The following is a 20038-nucleotide window of genomic DNA, read 5'->3' on the forward strand; positions in this document are numbered from 1 at the left end:
TTTCGCTATATTAATCATCGTATAGCGTTCAATGCACGAATTATGAACATTTTAATTATTCAATTAATTTAGGTGGGAGCATTAAGGGATTTAGCAATTTACTTAGAAATTAATTTATTACTTGTCCATACACAGGAAAAAATACGACTTTATCAGACCTATAGGCATATAAAACAGATATAGGTGTAATCATTATCAATCATGGAAATATGCTATACAACTACAAACATACGGTGCTCAATGTAAAGAAACAGAAAGCCGTAATAGACTAGATCCGTGTAGTTAGGATATGTGATTTGAGGAGAGGTGACTATTCAATGCTGTTTTATGGGCGAATTTTTTCATACAAATAAGACATTCGTGAGTTTTTTCGTTGACGTGTACCAACAAGTGCTTTTTCAATGCCGCTTTATCTTTGAATATTTTTTGACAAGTACTACATTCAAATGGTCTCTCACCGGCGTGAACTAGGATGTGGCTGTTCAATGTGGTCTTCTGCGTGAAAGCTTTGTGACATACGTAACACTCGTACGGCCTGTCACCGGTGTGACTTAACATATGTTTCTTCAACGACGACTTTTCCTTAAACGTCTTCTGGCAGATGTGACACGCGTATCGTTTGTCGCCTGTGTGTATGATCATATGCGAATTCAATCGTGTCTTCTCCCTGAACGCCATGTCGCACATATTGCACGCAAACGGTTTTTCACCGGTGTGTATTAGAGTGTGTCGATTCAGATCCGATTTTCTGGTGAAGATTTTGTCGCACACTTTACAGTCGTACTGACCGCCGGTGTGCAGTAACATGTGACTGTTTAAATCCGATTTCCTCGCACACGCCTTGTGACAGATTTGACACTCGTGCGGTTTCTCACCCGTATGAACCAGCATGTGAGAGTTCAGTTTGGCCTTCTCTCGAAAAGTCATCAAGCACTCTTTACACTCGTAAGGTCTCTCACCAGTGTGAACCATGGTATGCCTAATTAATTCCGATTTTCTCTTGTACGTTTTTTCACAAATGTTACACGCGTGCGGCTTTTCGCCGCTATGCGCCAGCATGTGATTGTTGAGCGCAGTTTTCTGGGCGAACGATCTATGACACAACGTACACTTGAAATGCTTGTTTCCTGTGTGAAGTGGTAAGTGCATGTTCAGCTTCGCCTTCTCCTTGAATGCTTCGAAACAGATCGTACATTTATACGGCTTGTCCACGTTTGTGTGATTGGACATGTGACGATTTAAATTAATTTTTTCCTTAAACGTCACATGGCAGACATCACATTCGAAGGGCCTGTCTTCCATCTGCATTATCTGCTCATTCATACCAGCTCGCTTCATAAAAGCCTGCTGCAACGCGTCGCAATCGTACGGCTTGTCCAATACATGCAATTGCATATGGCTCCTTAAACTCCATTTGTAAGCAAATCTTTTTTGACAAATGTTGCACTCAAGCGGACTCATGCCGACGTGAGTCAACATATGAGCGTGCAGGCTAGAGTTATCGGTGAAATTTTGTTGACAGACTTCGCATTGATTTCCGCTACAGTGCGTCCTTAGATGGGTCACCATGGAATCATTGTTCAGAAACCATTTCTTGCAGATAGAACATTGGATCTTGTAAAATTTTGGTTGTTGCCCATTTTGACAGAATCCATGATGCTTGTCAGAGTCTTGAGTTTGTATAAAATTGGTATTAGTTAAGCATCTTTGCATCACACCATCTTCCTTGTCACATAAATTAGTATTTGCTATCTGTGACCAGTTCTGGTGGCTGGTGGATTCTCCTTCCAACTCTAGCTTCACCTGCAAGAATTCACAAAGCTATCAGAAAAGCATGTATACATGAAAAATAGCTGATTTGATAGAATTATTAAAAGGATTGCGTACTTACCATCTCCCCAGCAAAATCCACCTCATTGTTTTCGATAGGCAGAAAGAGCGTGCCTTTCTCGAAGGTGCCTGAGCAAATATCCTCCATGTAGTCGGGATCAAATCTGTCGCCTGGTTCCTCTTTAAGCACGACGCTCACAATGTTCTCATCCTTAAAGTAATCGTTACGTTAGACTCTGGACAGCGCCAACAGTACGCCTTATACCTGCTGCCGTTTCATACAAAAAGTTTACCATAACCTGACTGTCTATGGCTAATGCATCCATCGGTTCATCTTTCACCTTAAAACCTTCCATTTGCTACACTTCACTCTGAAAGTGAAATCAAATTTATTCGCATACATTCGACAATGCGATCAACACACAGTGTCTAAAGAAAGGAAGGGAAAAAAAATATAACAATAATAAAAAAAATTAAATAAAAACAACAAATTCAGGTAAAGAGAGACAAGGAAAAAGCTTTGTACGCGATGGGTGCAGCCAAAAAGTTACATGAAAAACGTCCGCCCATAACCTCTCGGGACGCGGCGAGCGGATTGCGGGGGTGACCCGGAGCCGATACCCGCGCCAGGCATCGCCGGGGACCTGTTGCCGCGTTCCGGGAGGCGTCGGGCTCGCAGCCGCTGGTCAGTCTGGTCCGATACTCACAGCATAGGTTACATGGCCCTGGTGCCATGTACAAAAATACAGGTTGCGGGCGCGGGGCCGGACGACGACGCTCCTTCAACCTGTTCGCGGCGCGCCGCTGGGAAAGATCGCCGTTGCAGCCGACTCGTCGCGGGACCGTTCCTCCTTCTTGGTTCTCGGGCCCGGAACACCAGCGATCGCGAGGTCGCAGAGGACGCGCGAGCGCGACGACGAGCCACTCCGCCGACGAGGGGAACCGATGAGGTTGATGCGCGTTGCGACGCGATGCGCTGCGCTACACGACGGCCGATGTAGATAACGTAACGTTGCATATACTAGGTACGTGTGTGCGCGCGCACGCACGCCGCACGCATTGCAAGGCGCTGCACGCATTGCGTTCATTGCGCGCCGTGCCTAACAATTGCCGCTGTAAGTTGTTGCAAGTTGAACGAGCGAACGCGGCACGTATTTCTCTTTTTTAACGTTAATCACGTGACTTTACTTTTACAGACGCAGGACGAGCCGAGAGGACCCGGCTTCGGTTGACGTTTTCTTCTGGGATAAGGATCTGTCGCGCAGGACCGATCGCGCGCGCGACGAAAAGAACGACGATGAATCTGATTGTTCTGTATGCGATAATTGCTGTGACGTTAGACGCTAGCTGCGGTAAGCGATGAGACATCCATCACGTATTTTTTTGTTCTCACTTGTGGAGAGAGAAAGAAAGAGAGAGAGAGAGGAAAAAAATTGCGTGCGGAATCAAGTGCATTAAATGAATATCGTAACGAAAGAATTGTAATCTAGGATTCAATAAATCTCACGGCTTACCGACTAAAAAATTTCGCCTGTTCGTTGTTGAATTTAATGAAGCGTGGGATATTAACGTTTATTTTTCTGTAATACAGGAGCTCGAATTCTTCGCACGCGTCGTTTGGTTGGAGGACGGGATGCCATCGAATCTGAGTTCCCTTATCAGGTGTCCCTAAGATATTACGACTTACACATCTGCAGCGGTGCGCTTATCAGCAACAGGCACGTCTTGAGTGCGGCGCATTGTGTATGCGGTCTGATAGACGAACCCTCTGAGGAATTGAGCGTACGCACTGGCAGCGTTAACTTAAAAGAAGGTGAAGTCCATGCCGTTAAGGACGTAAAATGCCATCCCGATTACGCATACGGCCCCGAGATGTCTTGGACGGCCGATCTAGTCGTGATCACGGTGAGGGATATTCCCCTTTTACCTGAAACATTCACAGCGATCTGCTTCTGAAAAATTTTGTACCATCTATTTATAAAATGTTGATACTTCCAGCTAGCTGAAGAAATCTGCGCGTCATCATCTCAATCGCCGATTGCTTTAGCAACCGATGAGATACCCGCGGGACGACACGCTATTGTCAGCGGATGGGGCCGCGTCCATCCGTTCAGTTGGTTGTCTCGAAATTTGCAAAAAATTTCGGTGCCAATTATTAGCAATGATGCGTGTCAAGCGTATTACAAGAACACTATTATTCTCTCCTCTCAAATGTGTACGCTGGAAAGGAAAGGTATAGGCGCTTGCGAAGTAAGTACTTACAATTGCAATATTTTGAATGAAAACTTAATCTGGTTGGATATACATGTAGATATGTATATTAAATTTAATTTTAATTTGCTTTAATCATTCTAACTAAACAACTTTATGAATAATTTCTTAAACGAAAAATGAGTTGTTTTTTTTTAATGTATGTTGATTTTTATTTAAAACATTGATTTTATTGAAATACTGATTGAACTTAATATTATTCAACAGGGCGATAGTGGAAGTCCTTTGGTATATAACGATACAGTAATAAGTATATTTTCGTGGACGAAACCGTGCGCACTTGGTTTTCCAGACGTTTTTATTAAAGTAAATTATTTTATTGATTTTATTAAAGAAGCAATGCAATAGTGATAAATTTTTTTTAAAATTAATTTTTTTTTAAGAATTTTATTAATTATCAATAAAAATATATTTTCTAAAATTAATTTTTTTATATATACGCACGAACGAATAAAGTAAATGCAATTAATTCGCGTATATTAATTAATTTCTTAGAAACTATCGAGAACTTGCAAACCAATAAAAAAAAAACCGTTACCTGTTTTATTATCACTGTCATGGTCTTTTAGCTGCCACAATCATTCTGAAATGGAGAAACAAAAATCATTATGTTACTTTTTGTATAATTAGAAATAGTATTACTCACCTTAAATAGTTTTGTATAATTTTTATAAGTGATTACGAAAAGATTACGAGAGTTCAGGAGATGTAGAAACGTATGTTCGATAGAAGATGTGCACTTTGCTCAATAATCTTTATTAAATATTAAAAAGATGTAGGACATAAACAAGGACATTATTGTCGCATTTTTTGTTGGATCCAAGAAAGGTGTGAGAACACGTTGGTATATACGTCTGGAACACCTTGGGCGCACGGTTTTCCACCAGATACCAGACCGATAATGGTTCTATCAGAATCTCGAATCAGTCCACTACCGCTGTCACCCTGAAACAGAAAAGTGAGAATTATTTATTATATATTATGTATTATTATTATATTGTATATGTATTATATATTATTAAGTATGTTACATTGCAAAGTCCAGTTCCCATGCTGATAAGGGTACATATCTCGGTTTGGTCAACAGGCATGAGGTTTCGGTGATAAGCCGCGCACGTGTTCGGAAGCATGATTTTTGCGTGTAATTTTTGCAAATTGTTATGTATGCCTTGTCTGAAACCAGTAGAACCCCATGCTGCAATTGTAACGGCTTCGTTCGCTGCGGCAGCCCTCGTTGGGAGATTGACTTTCTGAACTGTTGATCCATACTGAATGGGTGAGCTCAGCTAAAAATATTTTATATTAATAAATTGCACTGCGAGAGAAATAAAGAATGTTAAAATACATTTCCACTATTTATGTGTGTGTATATATATATATATATATATATATATATATATATATATATATATTTGTATATGTGGCATTTATGCACTCGCTTTTATAATTAATATAGGAGTAAATGTATCGCGCGTGCATATGTGCCACAAATTAATATACTGGTATATTTATATTATGGTGCAAATAATATTAAAGAATGTACATTTCAGCTTTACCTTTATCAAACCAATGTCGTAAGGACCTCTACCCGCAGGATGGTTGGGATTATAGCTTTCATGTCTCCATACATTTTCCAGTCTGTAACTCTGCCCACCTGAGTTAAGGTAAGTCGTACCAGTAACAACAGTCACCGCTGCTCTTTGAAGGGGGCTTCGAATTAAACTTTCCACGCAATGAGCGGCAGTCACAATAAAGCGGTCACCGATTATGCTACCGCCGCAGAAGTGGCTGTTGCCCTGTCTTAGGGAGACACAGTGTGGGTACTCTTGTATTGTCGTAGGTATTCCATTTACTAATTTGTCTGGTTCATCGCCATAAACATCTGCAAAAGTATAAAAAAGCAAAGGTATAAAATCCATATTGTACAGTATGTAACGTATAACGCTTTTAGAAAGTGGTTAAATAATTTTAAAAAATTAATTACATTAGAATTTATTAAATTTTCACATAATGCGTTATCGAATTCCCAATGTTTAACTTACCTACGATCGCCAATGCGATTAAGATACACGAAAGTAACTTCATAATGTCGAGATTTGATTTCACACCGCGCCAGACAAACTTCGAGAAGTAATGGCTAATGCAGATGGTACAATTTATATACGTACCGAAATATGTACACAGCTGAAAATAATATTAATTATTCCATTTTTAATGCGTCATAACGAAATAATCATGAAAATTGCAGTTATACGATATTGAATTAAGAACGATATCAAGATAGAACTTATATCTCAATTCAATTCAGGAGCAGTCAGGCATTATGAGTGATATTTGTCATGTTAATAAAATGTTACGTACGTCTTATGAAAATAAATCGCAAGCTCTCATATATCTAATAATAACATTTTTAACAACAATGAAAAGTATTGTCGTATCTCAATAAATTTTAAAATATATGATTTATATAAAATAAATTCTAAGCTTATATGATTTTGCTTGGGACGGTTTATATAAAAAATTTCAAGAAAAATATTCTGGAAATTCTATTAACTGATTTACATTATGTAGATATTGTCATAAGTTCTCCTGTGATAAGATATTGCGGTTTATTAGCTCGAATCATTATGAGTATTACACCCTTTGCTTTTTTTGGTTTAAACAAATACGATTTATTTGTGCAACCAACATTTCTTTTATAATGCAAAGACCTGTGTAAGAAACGACAGACGTATTGACAAATACTGCTATAATAAAAATTAAACATTATATTGACACATATGTACGTGTGTGTTTAATTTTAATAACTTAAAGTTTAGATTTAATGAGAAATCAATAAAAGTTAATAAAAATCTATAGAATGGAAAAGAAATTACTCGCGTTTGTCTTACATGCGTATTTCAAAGAAGCAATAACTTATTAACTAAACTAATTAATTATCTAATATCTTAAGTTTTGCTTAATAATTATAAAATTCTTTGCTCGTATCTGTAATTTTTTAAACTTTACTTTACATGTGTGTCAATTTTACAAACATCTATATTAATTAATTAGAAACAACTATTAAAATATACATAAACAGACATAAAACTCAAGTAAAATATTTTTAATTAATTTTTTGTGACTATAACATACGTGTAATAAAAATTTAGTACAAGTTATACAAATAGTATACAGCAATAACAATATATAGGTGATAGATATTTATTTGCTCATTGATCTTTATTAAATATTAAAAATGTACAATATAAAGAATATTATGATTCCATTTTTTCTTTGATCCAAGAAAGGTAAGGGAATACATTGGTATATATATCTGGAGATCCTCTCGCGCATGGTTTTCCACCAGACACCAGACCAATAATTGTTCCATCACTGTTTTTAATCAGTCCGCTACCACTGTCTCCCTGCAACAGGAAAATTAAGATTATTACTATGACTTCTATAATTGTGCCTTCTAATATTTTACGCGATACATCGAGTTCCAAATTATTTAGAAGCCATTGGCATTAAAGTTGACTTATAATTATTGAATATTCTAGTGAACGTCATAAAATGTTACATTGCACAATCCAGTTCCGCGAGAGATAAGGGTGCAGAACTCGTTATCATGTATCTTCATTAGGAGTCCGAAATAATATTCTTGGCATGTTTTTGGAAGCATTGCTTTCGCGTCCAATTTCTGCAAGTCGTTGTGTATGTGTTTTTGGAAGCCAGTAGAGCCCCAGGCGGCAATTGTAACAGAATCATCCTTTTCTATATTATTTGTTGGGAGGCTAATTGCTTTCTGCGTTTCGCTGAACGTAACAGGCGCAGCCAGCTAAAAGTAATTTGAACTAATGAATCAAACTGCGGGAGTAATTAAAGTGCCATAAGCTAATGCAGGTTTTTTTGTTTTCTAGCTTACCTTGATCAGGCCGATGTCGTAAGGGCCTCTACCCAGAGCGCGAGGATTGTAATTATCGTGATACCACAATTTGTCCACCTTGTGACTCTCTCCATCCTTGTCGAGATAAGTTGTGCCAGATACAACAGTCACAGACGCTCTCATGCGAGAGTTCTCAAGAACAGGCACCACACAATGTCCGGCGGTTAAAACCCATTGCTCACCAATAAGACTGCCGCCGCAAAAATGGTTATTGTTCATCCGTAGGGAAACAGCGTGTGGGTATTTTTCTATTGACGTAGGTGTTCCATTTACTAATTTTTCTGGCTCATCGCTGTAAACACCTAAGCAGATATATAATAAAATTAGTTTTTAAATGTATGCACTAACAATTTTTATCATTGATCAGAATTACTTGACTCGACGATAAAAAAGATGTTAAATTTCTAATATATATAACTTACCTGCGATCGCCAAAGCGATTAGAACACACGCCAGTTGCTTCATTGCGTAGATATGCTTTTATTCCGCGCCTGTCCAGTTTTGGAAAGCACAGTAATGGTTATACCACAATTTATATACGTATCGACGTGTGTACACAGCTGCGAGTAGCATTAATATGCCATTCAACTGTTAATGTTAACGAGATTATCACGAAGATCGTAATTAAATGATATTGATTTAATGACGATATTAAGATATTGTTTATTATACTCTTGTTCTTATGAACAGTCGATTGACATTTGTAATGCTAAGTGATTTGAAATAATTTACAAGTCCGACTCATGAAAAAAAAAACTCTAAAAAATTATTAACGAAGATTAGTAAGGTACATATAAGTATAAAATAAAAAAAAGTACTTTTTTTTACAATAACACTTGATACATTAATAGAACGAGCAGAAAAAACTTATAACTTTTATTTAATTTTATAGAGCTTATATATTTATATCTGCCTTTTCTGTAATATGAGAACAAATTTAATTATTGTCGTCAATAGCGGTAAGATGTATTGTAAATTATCAGTCATAAAGATAAAAATTGCTTGTTCTACCAATAATAAGTAATTCTAAAATTGACCCTGTGCCGTTATCAATTAACATTTGCGCATGAGGATGGATAGGTTTTTTTTTTTCTTTTAAAAATCGATTGGCAAAATTTTTTAAGTTCGTAGCATTGTACAATTTCACATTTTAAAACCCATACAAAATAATACAGAATAATACAGAAAGGCCAGAGAGAAAAAAAAAGTGGAGCGTGCATGCAAGTACTTTTATTAATATAAAAAAAATGATTTCTGTTATTTTAACATCTGATTACTGTTCTTTGTAACGTTTATCAGAAAATAGAACGGATTTATAATTCGATTTTTTTTGTTTCAGAATGTAAATTCTCGCATGAACGCCACATCTTTGTGAGCCTGTTTTTACATGGAAAATTCAAAATAAAAATTAGAAGCAGCGTGGATATATTTTTATGATTTTACTATATCGTTGAGATATTCGATGTTTTGACTTATACTGGTGTGAACATCCGGGACCGGATTTTCAATACAGGAAATAGTGTACGTAGCTAAGCCAATCAATTTGCCGTCGTAAATTAGAGGACTGCCTCTGTCACCCTACAAATAATAATCATTAATATCGTTATTATTTAATTTTTTCAGTTTCATCTGAATTGATAAATACTTATATATATATATATATAATAAATATAATTAATATTAATATATTAATATTATTAATTTTTAAATATAATTTAATATAATTTAAGTTTTCTTACCTTGCAATAATTACTTTCAGGTTTTGCTTCAGTGCAGAATTCAGACGTAGAGAGCTCTTTCTCGTGGAACGTCTGGCATTCTTTAGAATTCACCTTTGTTAACGTTACCTGCTTGAGATGTGCAGTCTTTTTTCCTTCATGATCGGCCACCATCCAACTAACCATCTTTATATCTGCATCCTGTGGTACTTCAGTCTGGGATAACGGAATCGGTTGTGTCTTCTTGTCGAATTGAAGTGGTCGCACCAGCTACAAAAGTTTAGTTTTATGCATACAAAATCATATTTTCTAGATCGTAAGATCTAGATAACGAAAGACATAAAAATAAGGACGTACCTTAAGCACACCAAGTCCGCTGGTGACATTATTTTCAAGTGGGTTCGCGTGATGATTTTGCGAGAACAGCTCTTTAACGAAGGTACGAACGCCGCCGGGTTTGAGAGTGTTCGTGCCACTGACCACAACGATATCATTCATGACGTTCCAGATATGTTTGAATGGTGGAACACATCGGTCCGACGTAACGATGTGACTTTCATCAATGATCGCGCCGGAACACATGTGCCTGCCGTTCCTTCTAATCGACACTACGTATGGATGCTGCGTAATATCAACATCGCCATCGTCTTCCGTTGTTTCAGTATTGGCACCTGTAACGCCAACAATATATGTAGTCCGGTCATGTTAAAAATATTACGTATTATTATTATATTGAAGCTTAACTTCTATTTCTTAAACGTTTCTTCAAAACCGTAACGAGTGAAACCTCTGACACAACGAACACATTTAATCAGCTTAATTTTTTAAATTACTTACCGACAACGGCGGCGACGATCAGAATCCATACGAGTGGTAGCATTATGAGTACCGGGCGAGAACGTGGCTTCGACAAAGTTTCGAATATTCGACGTCTCTTCTTTATTGTTGCTTATATATGCAAACGAATATTTACGCAGTTGTAACGAAGGGATCACCCGGTTTCACCGGTTTATACACGATGTATCGCCGTGTGCATGATGTGTTGTACGCAACAAATACATACGTGCTTAACCACGCTGTTAGTCGTAATTATTAATAATAATTTTTTAATTGATGGGGAAGCAATATGTGTACGTACGTCATTAAAGGCACAGATGGTAAAATGACAGCCTGCGTGATTCATGGAAGAACTTTCTGCGATAAGATAAATTTAAAAAGTGTTACGAGAAACACTTATATCATATATTACTTTGAATACGATTTTCCAAAGAGACCGTTTGCTATTTTAAAAAAAGGCATACACCGTATTTTGAACTAGACAGCGTAGTATCGACATGTACTCTCTTTTTAAGATAATTTATAAAAAATAATGAACGCGCAATATGCGAATAACAAAATGTTGATTCGATTCGTGAATCGTACGTATGATTTATGCGACAGCCGACGAAATGTGTCAATAAGTAAACACTTTAATTGCACGAGGCATATAGTCAATATGAAACTTGATAAATCATATATAATCCATAACGTTAATTAATTAAAAAAAAAAAAAAAAAGAAAGCAGAATCCTTGAACTTCTGTTTCATATATTGACGTGGAGATGGTGAATATGTCTCGTGCATAATGAAAAATAAGGGATGTTAGTGCAATAATAGAAATAGTAATTAATACTTAAAAATACGTAAAAAGATGCGAACTTTCTTGGCGAATCTTGGCGGGAGTTTGTATATCAAGGACGCGCGTCATTTGATCGATAGATCTCTGTGTGATCACTCCTTTTCTGCGATCACGGTCACTTTCTCTCGCGTTCCATCCCGTTTTCGCTTCCGGCGTGATATCACCGTTTCTGCGCTCGTTCTCGCACAGGTACACCGACGTGAAATAATTCACTGGTTCGTAGTAGTAGGCTCTAGCTCGTCAACTAACGTGATCTCGATCCTTTCTAAATCGCGCGAGCCGGCCAGCAGTTTCTAAAACATGATTAAGATACAATTAGAGATAAATTAGAAACAGAATTGCGAGTCATTTGTACAGTGTACCATTATTTTTTCTATATTTTACTTTAAATTAAAATCTATTTAGCCGTTGAGATTTACTACTAAATTCCTCGCGAGTCACGCCTGTCTGACTTATCGTCGACTCGCACCACGAGCGAGCCGGGAACGACGACTGTGGCGGCTCGGAGTGAATTTCATTGAAACTAAAACGTCCGACTCGCGAATAAAACACGCTACTGACTCCAGGAGCCAAGTTCAGTAGTGCGCCTCAACGACTCCGTTGGATTAATTTTAATTTAAATAATTAAAACGAAATAAAATGAAGTAGAATAAACGCATCTGTTGCAAGCGGTGCGTCTCCGTTTCTGCCATTTTTCGGCAGACCCGACGATTCATCAAAGCCAGATCGATAAGTTAGAGCTACCACTGAGACCCGGGCGCATTATTGCACGTCGGTGTACACACCTTGCGCGTGACGCCGTACGCGTTTCAGTAAATTGTCACGAACTAAATGCCACCGGTGATTCGTGAGTTTGCCGCGCGGCGCGCCGGTGAAGCCGACCGACCTGTCGAGGCGGATGAATGGCGTATTTATGTGTCTCAACGCGCGACATCGCTTATGCTCCGACACCATCGCGACGCGAGCCGCGTTCAAACATCCACGAGGAAGCCGCCTGAGCCGTCCGAGGAGCACGTCCTCGCGCACCACGCCGACCCCGATCCGACTGGCCCCGGCGGAGCAGCGTCGCAGAGATCGCATCGTCGCTCGGTAGGCGTTGCTGTCACTTTAGTCACTTGGCTTCCCTCCGTACTCCGCGTTGTTTTCACGAATTTTCCGCACGTTCCCTGCCTCCCGCGCAACCCTTTACCGTTGCAGTAAAGCGCACGGCACACTTCCGCGCGACGGGAAACGTCCTCGATGGTGGGATTGGGCGTGCAACGAGCGGCTACACGTCTGACGAAGTCGCATACTATCCCCTTGACAGGACCAGTTGTTAAGAATATTATACGATCATTACCAGCAGTTATTGCGCTACGATATTAGTTGCCCATTCGCGCGAGCGTTATCCTAATAATTACTGTTCTTAATGCAGAAACAATGTTTACCAAGAAGAAAAAGAAACCGCAAATCTCCACGCCGACTAACTTCGAGCATAGAGTCCACACTGGATTTGACAAACGCGAGGGCAAGTTTGTTGGGCTGCCGCTGCAATGGGCTTCCATAGTTGGGAACAACCAGATTCTTAAGTCAACCAACAGACCACTGCCCTTAGTTGATCCGAGTGAGATTACACCTACCGAGATCCTCGACTTGAAAACGATCGTGAGAGGCCACAACGATCCTAGGATTCTAAGTAGACCACTTGCCACTGACAGAACTGTCGAGAATGGCTTGCCTAAAACCAGCACGGTTGCCCGCTCCAATTCTCTACGTTCGTCGAGTCCGCCCCGACTCCGGAGAGATTACAGGTACTATAATCTAGCTCGTATATATATCGAAATATTTCGCTAAAATTAATAACGCTATTATTTTTTTTTAATTTTGCAAGACATAACAGCAATCTTCCACCGTCAGTCCCTGAAGGCCAAGAGATACCTTCGAACGTTAATCAAGCCTTTACAAACTTTAACAAACCGCATAACTACATCGATAAATTAAGACAAAATTCTCCGAGCGTCGGCAGTGGATTAAATTCCAGTATGCAGAATATGATCCCAAATCTTCAAAATCTTAATCCTAATATGCAGTCCTCGCCAAATTTAACTCATTCCGGATCAAACGTACCAAATTTATCTTTAAATTTCCAAAACTTAAGCCCTATTGTAAATTCACAAGCTCCAGTACAAAGTCCAAATACTCCTCAACTTTTGGATACAGAATTTCATCGATTAAATTCGCAAATGGCTATAACGTCAGGTCAATATAACGGAAATGTACAGGTAACAATACTAAAAATTTAATGATTCTATTTAAAAATATTTGTGCTATTACAATTTAAAAGAAACGAAATATTAAACGTATTATACAGGGCTCGACTATGGAGACATCGAGGGATCATCAAGCTGGCCAAAATGTCTTGTTACACAAATTGCAGCCAAAAATTTCGCCAGTGGGTTCAATAGCCTCGCAACGACCTCTTAGCCAATTGAGTTCACACAATATTAATAAATATTCTCAGGCGTACATGTCCGAAAATCCGTCAAGCCTACATTCGCATTTGAAGAAACCGATAGAAACTTCTCAATCAATGCATAACTTATCGAAACCAAATGTACCGTCTGCAGTATCAGGAACCAGTTCAACTCCAGATCAAAATCAGAACATGAAAAGTGCTGTCTCCTCAGGGAACTTAGCAGTTGGTGCAAATTCAAACAATACCAATAAACAAACGGAGCAGAGACTTACACACGAACAGTTTCGCGCTGCTTTACAAATGGTGGTACGTAAATTTTTTTATTTAATTTTATTGCATCGGATTGTATGTTACAATTAATTTTTATTAAAAAATTTAAAGGAAACATTTTTATTTAATGTTTTAAGGGATAAAATTAATTTTTATTATTTTTATCATGTAATATTTAAAAATTTTATACATACGCCTTTATCTTCAGGTGAGCCAAGGCGATCCAAGAGAAAATTTGGAGAACTTCCTGAAAATTGGCGAAGGTAGTACAGGAACTGTATGCATAGCTACAGACAAGAGTACAAATCGTCAAGTTGCAGTCAAGAAAATGGATTTAAGAAAACAACAAAGACGAGAATTACTTTTTAATGAAGTCGTTATTATGAGGGATTACCATCATCCAAATATAGTCGAGATGTATAATAGTTTTTTGGTGGACGATGAGTTATGGGTGGTTATGGAGTATTTAGAAGGAGGTGCACTGACCGATATTGTAACGCATTCAAGAATGGATGAAAGTCAAATAGCTACAGTATGTTCTCAGTGTCTTAAACCATTGGCATATTTACACTCGCAAGGTGTTATACACAGGGATATTAAGTCCGATTCCATATTACTTACGGCGGATGGCAGAGTAAAATTGTCAGATTTTGGTTTTTGTGCTCAAGTTTCTCAAGAATTACCAAAGCGAAAGTCTCTTGTAGGAACCCCGTACTGGATGAGTCCTGAAGTTATTTCAAGGTATTTTATATCGTAACTTTTTAACAATAAATTAATACAATTTTAATGCCTTGCTGAAAATTTTCACAGAAAATAAATTGCTAAACAATTATTTATTTTTAATTATAGGTTGCCATATGGACCTGAAGTAGATATCTGGTCATTAGGAATAATGATCATCGAAATGATCGATGGTGAGCCACCATTTTTCAATGAGCCACCTCTACAAGCTATGAGACGTATCAGAGATATGCCACCACCAAAACTAAAAAATTTTCATAAAGTAAGCTCGACATTTTAAAATATTTATCTTAATGAAAGTATCAGATTTATCATATGTTTTTTATTCTTAGGTTAGTCCACGTCTTCAAGGTTTTCTTGAGCGAATGCTCGTACGTGATCCAGCGCAACGAGCCACGGCAGCTGAATTATTGCAACATCCATTCCTTAGGCAGGCTCAAAGTCCTAGTATCTTGATCCCGTTGATGAGAGGCGCCAGACATACAAATTGTTGACGAGGTTATACCTTCATAAGATAGAATGTTAGTCAAGGCAAGATATTTCACTACCAGAATCATGTGCTCGACAATGTTGTGTTGAACTACTTATTCGCTAACGGCAGCTTTTGGCAGTTTACGAATTATTTAAGGAGTTATACTGTTTAAGCTCTTATACAAAAAACTTCTAATTTTTTTCCTTTTTTTACGATGAACACGACCGATTGAGTGATAATGATAATTATGCAAGAATTTTGAAAGCATTTGCGTATACAAATTTTAAATACCATTAATATTAACGTTTCAGAATTTTTTAATGAAAAAAATATTAATATTTTGACGTTTTTTTTAAGCCAAAGACAATATTCTATTATTCGCTAATTTTTTTAACTCCTGAATAAAATTTCGAAGTTCTATAAGCGAATCCTTTCGGTCGTGCCTAATATATATGTATATAATATTGATAAATTTATAGCTATATTTTAGAAATTACTAACTAGTAAAGTTTTTCCAATTACCAATGTTGTTCGAACTTTACATTCCAATCAGGCCTGAAAGAGCTTGTAAGTATTATTTTGAAAGTAGTCTTACATTCCAGAGTATTGTTTTATATGTATTATTTTAGTAACTTGACAAGTCTGCATTTATGAAAAATGATATAATATCAATCAAACATTCCTCGATTATTGGTACTGCCAACGTTTGATTTGCAATAGTAAGATCATATTTTAATTTTGTAACAGATGACTCTAATTTTGTAACATTTTTTTTTAAGTATTTATAAAGTACATTTTCACCAAGTGCCTTTATAATTAGCATCGCAATGGTTAACTTGTTATCGTAAAGTATTAATTATAAGTAGCAATGGCCTTTAAACATATCGAATCACTTTGAATAGAAAAAAAACTTAAAATGTAGGTCTACATATAAATATGTAATTGTTTAAATTAAAATTTTTACAAATTTAATATTTGAATTTACTAAACTTCTCTAAAAACAATTTTCTTAAAAATATTTAAAACGATTCGAATGTAATTAAATGGATTTAAAACTTTCAAACAAGAAATTTATACAACCATTGCTATTTTTATGGAATGTTCCGCCCAAGCAATATTTTTTCAATATCGCTATTGCACTAAATTGATTAAAAGCCATATATATTTAAAGTAAACTTAAAGTACTTAAGTTTACTTAACATCACTTAACTGTAAAGTAATTTAATCAGTATACCTAATTCGTACATTTCTAAATAAAATTATCATTATATACATTCCAACTGTGAACTTTTATAATATTGTATTTTTGTTTTGCTTGAAAATCTTAACTTCCGATTATAAAACTTTTAAGACTGGAATATATATTGGATTGTTATCTGTAAAATTATTGAAATAACTTGTCAAGAACATTACAAAGAATACTTAGAAGATATATATAATCTATATAATATTGCCTTCGGCATCGCAAACATACAATATTTAAACACCACGCAGATGATATTATATATAGACATAATATTTTATTCATGATAATTTCATACTTGAAAATTGGAAATTTTATAGTATGTATTTACATTATTTTGTAACAGATTGTCACAGTTGATAAAACGGTATTCTTAGTGAAAGAAATGTGATATTTTAAATTACAAATGATATAGTTATATGACATCAAAATGTTCACTTTACGTAATTAATAACGTAATGAATATTTAACTAAACAGTTATAAAAATGCAGTATGGAACATTAAGAAAATTAATGAAATTATCTCAAAAATTAATTTACATTATGTTGGACTAAGTATAAATTTTATATTGCATTGCGCCACATTGATAAATCATTAATTGTGCAACCGAACAGTTGCAGGTAATTAAATTATTGTTTTAAAACAATGCTATTTGAACAGGGTTATGTTATATCATTTTAAGATAAACGAGATGTAAAATGTAGATCCATAACTCATGAAAGTATATACAAAGTGCCTAATTTTCGGTGATGAAAAATTACTAAGCTTTTAAATATATATAATTAATTTTATGTAAGGAAAACAAAAGTGTTGACAGAAGATGAAGTCGTGATTCTTTTGTAATAATAATTTGTGTACATTTAAGATGTATATTCTTTCATAGTATTATATTTTTTTGTACAATCAAGATTATTGCATAACTTGGACTTCAGTCTTATATAACTTCTGTCATAATTTATAAACGATCAAAAAAACGTTCTTATAATTTTGATATCTACATCGGACTATTGCTATTGTATCTTTAATCATGCAATTTCTATTTTTTTTTGGTAACTAATAGGAATGATTACATACTTTATCGAAGCAAATACCAAATCTATCCATAGATTAACGAGAGCAGCTAAACGATACGAATAGTCAGTTCTTTCATAAGGTATTCGTTTTTTAAAACAACTTATTTCTCGCAAATAGATCTGTCCGACCACGCGCCATATATGTAACTAATTGTAACGTTATAAGAAAATTAAAATCCACCGTATCTTACATTACATTACGAATTAAAAGCTACTCTGTACATAGATTTTTGAAATTTTTTTTTCTTCTTTTTTAGCGTGACTAAATGAACGTGTTGGCAAACTAAAATTATGTGTATTACCCAAAACTTGATCATTACATATATGTGAAGGGTTATTTTACATATGTTGTACATTTATTATATAATAAAGAATCTATTTACAAAAATTCATGATTTTTTCCGAAGTGGAATGTTTGTAAGATAATTATTTATGCGGCTTAATCAAGCCTTGTATTAATTTCTAAAATTATTTAAGGCGAAGTGCTAAATTTGCAGAATGCGTGCACGAGCGGCCGTTACTATGCGAGCCGACAGCCCAGCACATTCCAGGCTAAAAGGTGTTTCGCGGTGACCATCGCCGATTGGCTTGAGCGTGACGAGCCCCTGCTTGACCAGAGTGACCTTCGTGTTCTGGTTGGTCCCATTGGAGCTACTTACGTGCCTTACGCAATTTGCGCCGTAACGGCTTCATTTAATCGCATCTCCAGGCGCCAATCAAGCGTGATTTTATTCCGCAGCCGTGTGTCGTCATGTACATACCTTCGTTTTTAAATTTAACGAGCGGCACGATCAAAAATAGAAACGAGGAATGCTCCCGATTGCGATAAGTGACGAAAATTGACGATTAAAAAAAAGAAAAAATAAAATCGTCACTTACGAAGATGCACGTAACGGACTTGGAGAAGGTATCCCAAAATGTTTGCTCGTTCGTTCGAACCGCGCGATTAATGTTGATTAATCGTATAAAAGATACATAACATTAAACTTGCACAATATTCAAGGCCGTTATTTAACGAAGCCAAAGCGAGACGCAGTTTTTTCCATGCGCGGATATATCGGTTCGTTCGATAAATCGCCTGCCTCGTGTGTATAAAAGATGATGACATAACGATATAAAAAAATTAAAACGTATAATAATTGCATGATTTACAGAAGAAAAATTGAGAGGAAAAAAAAAACATTGATCTACCGTCAGTCTATTTGTGAAGAAAATATGTAATAATTCGTCCAGAGTAAGTTTAAATTTTAAATGTTTCTTTGTTAAGGACGAATACATTTACGTTATCAGGGGATTTCCATTTTTATCTTACTTTATTGATAATTATAATATAAATATAACGAATAAATTGTTCTAGAAATATAGGGTAATAATAAGCAGCGAAAAACTGAGCAAATCGGAAGCGAAGGCTTATCCCGCTCTAAAAATTTCGTCTTATCACCTATCTGCCACACGATTGACAACCTTGTCTGCGAAGGTATCGCTATTGAGCGTGTTATTATTACGTAAAAACTCACCGCATTCGGCTTGGTCACGCCAATGCGGCTCGTTGGTAACAAAAGGTCGATCAACTATCAGCGGTACAATGCAGTGATAAGTTTCGATTCCAAGTACGTTGCGGAAGGCAACGGTATGCCAGAAAAAAAAGAAAAAAAAAAAGAAACGAAAAAAAAAGGAAAAAAAAAAGAAACGAAACGGACCTAAGATCGATTCCTCCGATTCTTGCGGATTACAAGCTGGCGAATTAATAGCCGTGGTTAACGATCGAAAAATATGAAAGAGACGTAAAGAGCCGCGGGGCTTGACGCAACTTTGTGCAAGATTGCAGACGAGAGCTCCAGTTACGAGAAGGGGAGATCCGTGAGATGATCCGGCATCTCCTGCGAAGAGCGTAGCTGCTTCGTTCAAGTATTCGACACGTGTGGCCAAGAATCACGTAGACGAAAGTGCCCACGTGGATATTAAAAAGTGTGCCGAGCCGCGCGATGACGCGAGCCAAGGAATGCATTAAGATAAAAAAAAGAAAAAAAAAAAGTTAATAAATCGGCCACTGGCCGGGGAAGCAAGTGAAACTGTTGATCCATAAAAATATCATGTTCTCTTGCGACCGACGTGCGCTCAGCTCGACACATATGTACATATATATATATTTGAAGCAATGTCAATTAAAATTATTTAACTGTATCCGCGATAATTGTCTTCTCGATGCGTCATTCAGAGAGAGAGAAAAAAAATGTCAAGATACAATTGAATCACGTAAATTTTTTAGTAATGACTAACTCGTAGCTCTTCCGTTTATCTCTGTGTCAATTTCAGACTTAATCTACGTCCCGCTACAAGTACCCCTGAAAGCCTTCCC

At 36.6% G+C, this 20038-nt stretch overlaps 6 protein-coding genes across 11 annotated transcripts; 2 read left to right on the top strand and 4 right to left on the bottom strand.

The window, feature by feature from the left end:
- Positions 1–97: 97 nt before the first annotated feature.
- LOC139110996 (zinc finger protein 84) lies at positions 98–2719 on the bottom strand. 4 transcript variants are annotated; one of them, XM_070671004.1, is made up of 4 exons: positions 2538–2719; positions 2124–2201; positions 1892–2041; positions 98–1803 (listed from the first exon to the last, which is right to left on the bottom strand). In XM_070671004.1, the coding sequence occupies exons 2-4, from the start codon at positions 2184–2186 to the stop codon at positions 283–285; spliced, it is 1734 nt and encodes a 577-aa protein (XP_070527105.1). In that variant the 5' UTR covers positions 2187–2201; positions 2538–2719; the 3' UTR covers positions 98–282. The 4 variants fall into 4 exon arrangements, with proteins under 4 accessions (XP_070527105.1, XP_070527104.1, XP_070527108.1 ...); XM_070671003.1 differs by having other exon boundaries at positions 98–1821; XM_070671007.1 differs by lacking the exon at positions 2124–2201 and having other exon boundaries at positions 98–1821.
- Positions 2720–2832: 113 nt separating this feature from the next.
- LOC139111002 (chymotrypsin-2-like) lies at positions 2833–5230 on the top strand. The gene is made up of 5 exons (XM_070671017.1): positions 2833–2945; positions 3027–3182; positions 3422–3735; positions 3829–4080; positions 4309–5230. Exons 2-5 carry the CDS (start codon positions 3128–3130, stop codon positions 4447–4449), a joined length of 762 nt encoding a protein of 253 aa, XP_070527118.1. The 5' UTR covers positions 2833–2945; positions 3027–3127; the 3' UTR covers positions 4450–5230.
- On the bottom strand, positions 4837–6227 carry LOC139111000 (chymotrypsin-2-like). The gene is made up of 4 exons (XM_070671015.1): positions 6144–6227; positions 5658–5983; positions 5133–5387; positions 4837–5046 (listed from the first exon to the last, which is right to left on the bottom strand). The coding sequence occupies exons 1-4, from the start codon at positions 6184–6186 to the stop codon at positions 4897–4899; spliced, it is 774 nt and encodes a 257-aa protein (XP_070527116.1). The 5' UTR covers positions 6187–6227; the 3' UTR covers positions 4837–4896.
- Positions 6228–7304: 1077 nt separating this feature from the next.
- On the bottom strand, positions 7305–8692 carry LOC139111001 (chymotrypsin-2-like). The gene is made up of 4 exons (XM_070671016.1): positions 8452–8692; positions 8009–8331; positions 7664–7921; positions 7305–7508 (listed from the first exon to the last, which is right to left on the bottom strand). Exons 1-4 carry the CDS (start codon positions 8492–8494, stop codon positions 7359–7361), a joined length of 774 nt encoding a protein of 257 aa, XP_070527117.1. The 5' UTR covers positions 8495–8692; the 3' UTR covers positions 7305–7358.
- A 552-nt stretch (positions 8693–9244) lies between these two features.
- LOC139111003 (chymotrypsin-1-like) lies at positions 9245–11951 on the bottom strand. 2 transcript variants are annotated; one of them, XM_070671019.1, is made up of 5 exons: positions 11445–11951; positions 10585–10941; positions 10105–10418; positions 9769–10017; positions 9245–9607 (listed from the first exon to the last, which is right to left on the bottom strand). In XM_070671019.1, the coding sequence occupies exons 2-5, from the start codon at positions 10625–10627 to the stop codon at positions 9461–9463; spliced, it is 753 nt and encodes a 250-aa protein (XP_070527120.1). In that variant the 5' UTR covers positions 10628–10941; positions 11445–11951; the 3' UTR covers positions 9245–9460. The 2 variants fall into 2 exon arrangements, with proteins under 2 accessions (XP_070527120.1, XP_070527119.1); XM_070671018.1 differs by lacking the exon at positions 11445–11951 and having other exon boundaries at positions 10585–11249.
- A 136-nt stretch (positions 11952–12087) lies between these two features.
- Positions 12088–18131, top strand: Mbt (serine/threonine-protein kinase PAK mbt). 2 transcript variants are annotated; one of them, XM_070670996.1, is made up of 7 exons: positions 12088–12513; positions 12839–13214; positions 13295–13685; positions 13775–14185; positions 14358–14890; positions 14999–15152; positions 15223–18131. In XM_070670996.1, exons 2-7 carry the CDS (start codon positions 12844–12846, stop codon positions 15382–15384), a joined length of 2022 nt encoding a protein of 673 aa, XP_070527097.1. In that variant the 5' UTR covers positions 12088–12513; positions 12839–12843; the 3' UTR covers positions 15385–18131. The 2 variants fall into 2 exon arrangements, with proteins under 2 accessions (XP_070527097.1, XP_070527098.1); XM_070670997.1 differs by having other exon boundaries at positions 12088–13214.
- The last annotated feature ends 1907 nt before the right edge of the window (positions 18132–20038 follow it).

This window comes from Cardiocondyla obscurior, linkage group LG22 (genome assembly GCF_019399895.1).
Source record: "Cardiocondyla obscurior isolate alpha-2009 linkage group LG22, Cobs3.1, whole genome shotgun sequence".
Lineage (NCBI taxonomy): Eukaryota > Metazoa > Arthropoda > Insecta > Hymenoptera > Formicidae > Cardiocondyla > Cardiocondyla obscurior.